Consider the following 8,860-nt stretch of genomic DNA (forward strand, 5'->3'; position numbering starts at 1 on the left):
CTGTGCCCACTATGAGGGGTTCCTGCAGTACCCACCATCTGTGCCCACTATGAGGGGTTCCTGCAGTACCCACCACCTGTGCCCACTATGGGGGGGGGGGTTCCTGCACTATCCACCACCTGTGCCCACTATGGGGGGGTTCCCAGTGGAAAGTTGCTGGGTCTCTGTTCACTATAAGGGGCATGTTTACCACTTCTCCTTCGGTCTCAGTATTGGGATATGGATAACCATTGGCCATATTGTTGGGTTGCACCCTTTACTCTCCTGTACTCTGCACCCTTCCCTCTCCGGGTCCTCAGTATTTTAGACCCCAGATTGAGTCTCTGGGGTGAACCCCAACATTCACCATTCTGTAGTGAATTGAATTTGGATAATATGGAGGTGTAATAAAACCTAAATAAAGCCTTGATCATTTATTGCTGCAGTTCCCCCCAATTAGAGATTTACATACTGAGGTTGGGGGTCCTATTATGATTTGGGCCATTTCTGGGTGTGTAGAATGTGACGCACATGTGAGAGGAGTCCCTTCATAGCCGCCATTTGTATGAGGAGTTTTGTCCCTGTGGATGGCACTCCAGGTTCTGGTGCTCTGCCAATACCACAGAAGGAAATCTGCTGCCAACTCCGCACCCTGAGCTCAGTCATTGCATTGATATACCCAGACATCATCATGTGCTTGCCAGGGTCTGAGGAATGTTGTGTGAATGTCTGGTGTCACCCACCTACCCGTCATTGCTCCTGATTGTGCGTGGTCATACACCGCCCCTATCCCATGTTACCCCTCACTGTCCCATAGTCCCTATCCCATGTTACCCCTCACTGTCCCATAGTCCCTATCCCATGTTACCCCTCACTGTCCTGTCCCATAGTCCCTATCCCATGTTACCCCTCACTGTCCCATAGTCCCTATCCCATGTTACCCCTCACTGTCCCATAGTCCCTATCCCATGTTATCCCGCGCCCTCCCGTACCTCCCTATCCGATGTTATCCCAATGTTTAGGAAACCTTCCACCCATTCGGAGTCCTTCAATTCATCTCACACAGATAGTAATTGGTATGAAGCGTTCATATAGTTCCAGGTTTTTTTCACCGATGTGAATGTTCTCATTGTATGACATAAAATGCTGATTGTTTCTGTTTTTTTTTTTCAGGCGGACAATGAAATCTCATCGGATTGTAACCATGTAAGTACTGATTGCATCAACCCTTCATAGCCTGGGCTGTGTGCTGAATCCCCTGAGCAATGTCTGTGTTCTTTATATTCCTCATACTGCTCGTATTCAGAAATACAGAATTCCCGTTAGCTGTTCTTACAATCCTTTGTGACCGCCCAGCCTCCCTTGGCACCCTTTTCCCCATAGCATTGGCCATGTTTACCTATTTCATGTCACACAGCCGGGTCTCTTCCCATGTACAGCCTGCCAACCCATCACACGGGGCATAAACTAGAGACCGGGCCCTGTATTTCCCAGGGATCACCCCCAGCATGGATCTGTTCTGTGCTTGGTGCCGTCTGAATGCCCATAGGAGCTGTGGGATCACTCGGCAATAAAAGCGGTGACAGAAAACCTCAACACTGCCTGAATATTCAATTTGTTCCACTTTGGGCTTACATGTATTTCAGGGGCACCATTTTTACCCGCACATCTTCCATCATAGCAGATAAATGCCCTTGTTTCATGGTAATTATTCCAGCCAATTATCCTCAGTGACATCTCCAGGGATGGTATAAAGCCAGTGAATGGAGAGATATAAAGAGAAAGTGTTTAGGGGGTCCTCGGCTTTCCTTGGAGATGGAAATGCTCCCGTTTAGTTTAGAGCATGGTGGCTCAGTGGTTAGCACTCCGACCTTTGCAGCGCTGGGTCCCAGGTTTGATTCTCTGCCAGGACACTATCTGCATGGAGTTTGCATGTTCTCCCTGTGTCTGTGTGGGTTTCCCCCGGGTACCCCAGTTTCCTCCCTCATCCCAAAAACATGCAGTAAGGTTAACTGGCTTCCATCAACAAAAAAAATTGACCTTAGACTACATTATTGACACATGACTATGGTAGGGACATTAGATTGTGAGCTCCTTTGAGGGACAGTCACATGACTATGGACTTTGTACAGCGCTATATAAATACTGTTTATTAATAATAATAATAATAATAATAATAATTATATTGGCAGGAAAACCTCTGAACACATAACAATGCTAATTTATTTTCTGCAACAGCTCCTCTGGAACTTTAAACTGAACCTGACGAAAGACATTAAGTTTGAGTCAGTGGCAAAGGAGATCTGCAAGTCCACCCTGTCTGTGGTGAGTGATCATTTTAGAAGTCTTCTGGGTGTGGAATGGGTTAAATGTCCATTTCTAAGGTCCTGCTAGGACAAACCATTGACCCCGGGGTTTTATCTCCTCAGCTGAGGGAATGTGCAGAGGAGACACCAGGAAAGGGTTACGTGGTTTCCTGTTTGGTGGATCATCGTGCAAACATCACCGAGTACCAATGCCACCAATACATCACCAAAATGACGGCCATAATCTACAGCGACTACCGCCTGATCTGTGGCTTCATGGAGGATTGCAGGGCTGAGATCAACGCTCTAAAATGTGGCAGCATTCGCCCCGGAGAGAAGGTGAGAGCAGCTCAGGATTTCAGGACATTGTAGCAGCAAACTTTTTAAAGATATTGATGAAGGAATAAATTGTGTGAGATCTATGGGGCAGCAGGTACCGAGGTACTGTCATTGCAGGGATAGGTCCTCACATAGATCATTCCTTCTGAACTCTAAAATGTATAAAGAAATGAGTGAAAACATGGTGTTGCTGTAAACATTAACCTGTCGGTGATTTGCGGTCCCTTACCTGTGTGGTGGTAACATGTGGCATCTGTGTTCCCTCAGGATCCTCATTCCCAGGGCGAGGTGGTGGCCTGTCTGGAGAGAGGTATTGTAAAGGAAGCCGAGGACGCCGATACTCAGACTCGCGTTTCTGATAAGTGTAAACAGGCGATCTTACGTGTGGCTGAGCTGTCATCAGATGACTTCCACCTGGACCGCCACCTTTACTTTGCCTGCAGAGATGACCGCGAGCGATTCTGTGAGACAGTAAGTGTTCTTTCCTGTCTCTGGACTCTTCTAGATGGGGAGAAGTTTCTTACAGCTCTGCACTAGGCCACTGTTCTGTTGACTTTCAGTCCCAGTGTCCAGATTGCCTTTTCCAGCTGCTTACTTCCTATCATGTTCTGTCTGCAGGTACAAGCAGGGGAAGGCAGAGTCTACAAGTGTCTGTTCAACCACAAGTTTGAGGAATCCATGAGCGAGCGGGTGAGTCACCTTCTCTACTTTCATTGAAGATTTCACCTTGTACCTGGCTCCTGGTTGTCACCTGGAGATTCCAAGCCCAGCGAGCCGCTGCCATAGGGTTATGTTTATCCTAACCCTACAAGTTACCTTTGTTCTGTGTTATGTAGTGAGAGTTATTCACATGGATAGAAGAGTAAAAGTTTTGTTGTGCCTAAATACCATCACTTTACTCATTTAGGATATTCACACGATTTATCTGTAAAAAGGCTGCTGAAATGACCGCTAGGTGACTGAGCTCACCCAATGCAAACCTTTGGATGGGCCCTTCAATCTCCATCTTTGTTTTGTTCTCTCCGCAGTGCCGTGACGCTCTCACCACACGTCAGAAGCTGATTGTTCAGGACTACAAGGTGAGTTATTCCCTGGCAAAGTCCTGCAAGGCCGACCTGAAGAAATATCACTGCAATGTGGAAAACCACCCTCGCTCTCGGGAAGCCCGTCTTTCCTACCTACTCCTATGTCTGGAATCTGCAGTGCACAGAGGTGTGTGATGGGAGGGATGACCCACTGTTATTATAACATTGCTTTACACTCATTGGGTTTACATGCATGATCCATCTCTTTGACACATTCTCATTTTAGCATAGAATTTACTAGATGAGCCACTATAGGCTGCTGTGTCAGCTGACTGGTGCATGTTGTATTAGATTTGTGTGTGGTGTCGGTGAAATATTCAGAAATGATCCCCATTTTATTATATTGAAGTCCCTTCTAGACATTCCAGGAATTCAGTATTTTCTTGTTTCTGTAGGCCGCCCGGTAAGCAGCGAATGTCAGGGAGAGATGCTGGACTACAGGCGCATGCTGATGGAAGACTTTTCTCTAAGCCCGGAGATCATCCTCAGCTGCCGAGGAGAGATTGAACACCATTGCTCAGGGCTGCATCGGAAAGGGAGGACGCTGCACTGTTTGATGAAGGTGGTACGCGGAGAGAAGGGGAATGTAGCTGAAAAGTGCCAGCAGGCGGTAAGCACTCACTGTATTGCTGTGCAGTTTCCCAGTCTGTAAAATGGGCCCTTTCTGTATCATTCATCCTATTATCTCATTTTACAGCTTCAAACTTTAGTGCAGGAGACAGACCCTGCCGCAGATTATCGCATAGACCGCGCTCTTAATGAAGCCTGTGAGTCCGTCATCCAGACTGCCTGCAAACACATCCGCTCTGGTGATCCTATGTGAGTACCCAGAACTCCAGAAAATCCTGCAGTGTGCACTCGTATTGTGCTGGGTACATGGAGCTGCTTTATGTCTTATCGCAGCATATTTAACTGCTACTGGGGCAAGCAAAAGGAAAGCTTCCCTGTGGTCTCCCTACAACAGCACATATACATCTATAAGGCCATGTAATATACACTGCACATGTACAGATATGAGGCTGCACATTATACATGGCACATGTACAGCTATGGGGCCGCATGGATTATACACTGCACATGTACAGCTATGAGGCTACGGATTATACACTGCACATATACAGCTATAAGGCCATGTAATATACACTGCACATGTACAGATATGAGGCCATGGAGTATACACAGCACATACACAGCTATGGGGCTGCACATTATACATGGCACATGTACAGATATGAGGCTACGGATTATACACTGCACATATACAGCTATGGGGCCGCACTGATTATGCACTGCACATGTACAGCTATGGGGCCGCACGGATTATACTCTGCACATGTACAGCTATGGGGCCGCATGGATTATACACTGCACATGTACAGCTATAAGGCCATGTAATATACACTGCACATGTACAGCTATGGGGCCGCACGGATTATACACTGCACATGTACAGCTATAAGGCCATGTATTATACACTGTACATGTACAGCTATGGGGCCGCACGGATTATACACTGCACATGTACAGCTATAAGGCCATGTAATATACACTGCACATGTACAGCTATGGGGCCGCAAGGGTTATACACTGCACATGTACAGCTATGGGTCTGCACTGTTTATGCAGTGCACATGTACAGCTATGGGGCCGTGCTGTTTTTGCACTGCACGTGTACAGCTATGGGGCCGCAGATTAGGATTGCCTAGGTGCAGGAAGTGTCTTGATATACTATGAGGATACAGAACTGGATTGTGTAAGTACAGGAAATGCCTGGAGGAATACAAAACAAAGGGAACATTTGCAGAGTAGTGCTTGGACAAAATTAACCCTTCTAGATATTCCTGTAAGACTGCAAATGTCACATTTGTAGTTCAGGTGTACTCTGCAGTGTAGGAGTGTTATACTTGTAGATTACCTGACATGAAGAATAGACACTTTCCTGCATATATGGTGGTATTCCGTATTTAGAGGTATTGAAGTGGATGTATTATTGTCTCTCCCAGGATCCTCTCATGTCTCATGGAACACCTGTACACAGAAAAGATGGTGGAAGCCTGTGAGCAGCGACTGCTGGAGCTGCAATATTTCATTTCCCGGGACTGGAAGTAAGACATTATACTTTGTGTTGACTGCCCTTTGATTGGGTCAGATTTATTTTTTTTTAACACCAACCTGTTTCCTCCCCCTTAGACTGGACCCCATTATGTACCGTAAATGTCAGGGTGATGCCTCACGCCTCTGTTATGCACATGGATGGAATGAAACGAGTGAGAACATGCCTGCGGGAGCCATCTTTTCATGTCTGTACCGCCATGCATACCGCACAGAGGAGCAAGGCAGAAGGGTGAGCGGTCTGGAGATGGGGCATTGGGTGTATGCTATAGTTCCTTGCTAGATACATGAATGTCAGCACATGATTTGTTCCTGGCTATGGTGAGCATTCTACAATACTCGTCCGTGATTGGTTTGGGACGATTGATTGGTGAAGTCCCGTGTCATATAAGAATTAGCTGCAGTATAGGGGGAACACCAGTCAGTCGGTCTTTCATCTCTGTCCAGTCCTGAACCTGCAAACCTTTCACAAAGTGCTCTTTCCCAGCTGTTAAGATAATCTTTATTTTACAAGTTCCTCTCAATGAGCTTTTTGTTTTTTGTAGCTGTCTCGAGAGTGCCGAGCTGAAGTCCTGCGTATTCTACATCAGAGGGCATTGGATGTGAAGCTAGATCCCGCCTTGCAAGCCAAATGTATGACCGAGCTGGGGAAATGGTGCAATGAAAAAACAGAGACAGGCCAGGTAATAAGGAATTCCATGGAGTCCTGGAATGAGGATTTTATTGTATAGATACCGGCTGCTCCTAAGCTGAGCAAAGTCCCGTAAGTTCAGTAAGACGACGATCTGTAGAATAAATAGGTAACTGAGCAGAATCCTCTGTGTACTGTACACTAGACTTATAGATTATCTTCTCACATGCCAAGCAAAGCCTTATAAACACTAGAATGTAATACCTTATATCAGCGGTCCCCAACCACCGGGCCGCGGCCCACTACCGGTCCGCGGCGGTGTTTTCAGTGGGCCGCGAGTACATGATCCATTATTGAAAACGAAGCAGCACCCAACCACCATCCGCGGACCGGAAGTGGTCCGCAGCGGTGTTTGTATGAGATGCCGGTAAATGTACACAGTAGTCTGTGTACAAGCAATGCGAGCACATGACATGCAGCTCGATTGGCTGTCAGATGTCATGTGATCGCTTTGAAGCAGCAGAGGTGCACAGAGAAATTTCCTTCCGTGAAACCGGTCCCTGGGGCCAAAAAGGTTGGGGACCGCTGCCTTATATGATAGAATAGATAATAAGTATCTCCCTGAGTAGAGTCCCCTATGTACGATACAATATATATTGACATTACTGATCAATGTTTATTCCCTCGCAGGAGTTGGAATGTTTGCAGGATCACATGGAAGAGCTGATCCCAGACTGCCGAGAGATTGTAGGAAATCTGACAGAGCTGGAATCTGAGGTTGGTTTTATATTTTATTGATTGGAGATTAGCATTCTTGGGTTTATTGTGACTCTTCAAGAGGTTCTGTCATTCCCCCAGTAGCACGTACTTACCCGGATTCCCCCAGTAGCACGTACTTACCCGGATTCCCCCAGTAGCACATACTTACCCGGATTCCCCCAGTAGCACATACTTACCCGGATTCCCCCAGTAGCACGTACTTACCCGGCCTTCCTTCCTCTGTACTTTACTTTTGTTAGTATCGGGAAAGGACGTCGTGTTTGTGCTTCAGCTGGACTTTTGTTAGCTTACATTGCGGTAGCGTTGGGCCAATCGCAAAGCTTTAACTATGTCACATGGGAGAGGAGGTGTTATGTGTATTTTAAGCTGTCAGGTTTTTCTGTGTTCAGAAGGGCAATAAAAGGGGTAAATTTACATCACGGGGTGGTCTGTTAGTTTTAGGAATTATATTTAGTAATGACTCTCACTCTTGGCCTACTTCCAACATTACATCGGCCTCTACATGTGAGCTAGCACTAAATGAAGCCCTTCCAGTTTGTGGTGAAGTTAGAAGCTGCCATATAATGTAAAAGTGGTCACACGATCTTCACATAAGACTGAGAAGCCACTTCCTTCCAGGTCATTCTCTTCCAGGGATCTACTCGATGGGTGTTGGTTGTTTCACTCAATATTTCAAATATACCATAAAGAAGAACTTTTATTAGGGTTTTTATCCCAGAAGATTTGCTTGTATAAAACATTTTGCCAGCCTGTTGGTAAACGTCATCCGATTGTACACTGTGCATGGCAGGGGCATCACCACTGCTTGGCCGATCAAGATGGCGGCACATGCGAAGACCAGGCAGCGATTACTTTTATTAATAAACAGGATTTATATAGCACCAACATTTTACGCAGCGCTGTACTATAAATAGTTGTTACATTAAATGACAGACAGATACAGACAGTGACACAGGAGGAGGAGGGGAGGACCCTGCCCTGAAGAGCTTACAATCTAGGAGGTGGGGGAAGTATCACACAATAGGAGGGGGATATGGAATGATGGATGAGTAGTGAGGGTTTAGGAGACAGAAGGAGACGGGTAGGTGAGGGGGAAGCGTTACGTTTTAAGGGCTCTTTTAAAGGAACAGAAAGTAGGAGCAAACAAATAAGACGAGAAAGAGAGAGTCGGGGAAGCTCTAGAAAAGTCTTGGAGCCGTGCGTGTGACGAGGTTATGAGATGCTGGAAAATGAGGTTTTCACTGTAGTTGAGCAAACCATGAAGCTGCTATTTGCTAAGATTTCTGTATTTCTGGGACCTGGGTGATGAATCTTTGACTTTAGTACTTGAGTTGTCACCTGAACCAAGCAGATTTATTTCCAGAATTTTATAAAGTCGGAGGTTCGGCATTCACAAGGCCGTCATTTTTCTCTCCTGCCATATAAATGTACCCAGCAAGGATCTCTCCATAGTTATATGACTGTGATTGGGTTCTCTATGTTCTTTGTGTTGCAGGACATTCAGATAGAGGCTCTTCTGATGAGAGCGTGCGAGCCAATCATCCAGGGATACTGCCATGTAAGTACTGTGTGCGGTCACTCTGTCTGTATATTGTGCGGTCACTCTGTCTGTATATTGTGCGGTCACT

General features: G+C 46.2%; 1 protein-coding gene across 1 annotated transcript in view; it reads left to right on the forward strand.

Moving 5' to 3' along the window:
* The window catches only part of GLG1 (golgi glycoprotein 1), a 28,754-nt gene that overhangs the window by 8,821 nt on the left and 11,073 nt on the right, over positions 1–8,860 (forward strand). The window contains exons 2-14 of the mRNA XM_072421269.1: positions 1,153–1,185; positions 2,218–2,304; positions 2,409–2,624; positions 2,892–3,095; positions 3,243–3,314; positions 3,653–3,836; positions 4,105–4,319; positions 4,407–4,528; positions 5,713–5,814; positions 5,900–6,053; positions 6,367–6,504; positions 7,143–7,229; positions 8,728–8,790. Of these exons, the coding sequence (XP_072277370.1) occupies positions 1,153–1,185; positions 2,218–2,304; positions 2,409–2,624; positions 2,892–3,095; positions 3,243–3,314; positions 3,653–3,836; positions 4,105–4,319; positions 4,407–4,528; positions 5,713–5,814; positions 5,900–6,053; positions 6,367–6,504; positions 7,143–7,229; positions 8,728–8,790 (1,677 nt within the window). The remainder of the gene's footprint in view (positions 1–1,152; positions 1,186–2,217; positions 2,305–2,408; positions 2,625–2,891; positions 3,096–3,242; positions 3,315–3,652; positions 3,837–4,104; positions 4,320–4,406; positions 4,529–5,712; positions 5,815–5,899; positions 6,054–6,366; positions 6,505–7,142; positions 7,230–8,727; positions 8,791–8,860) is intronic.

This window comes from Pyxicephalus adspersus, chromosome 9 (assembly GCF_032062135.1).
Source record: "Pyxicephalus adspersus chromosome 9, UCB_Pads_2.0, whole genome shotgun sequence".
Lineage (NCBI taxonomy): Eukaryota > Metazoa > Chordata > Amphibia > Anura > Pyxicephalidae > Pyxicephalus > Pyxicephalus adspersus.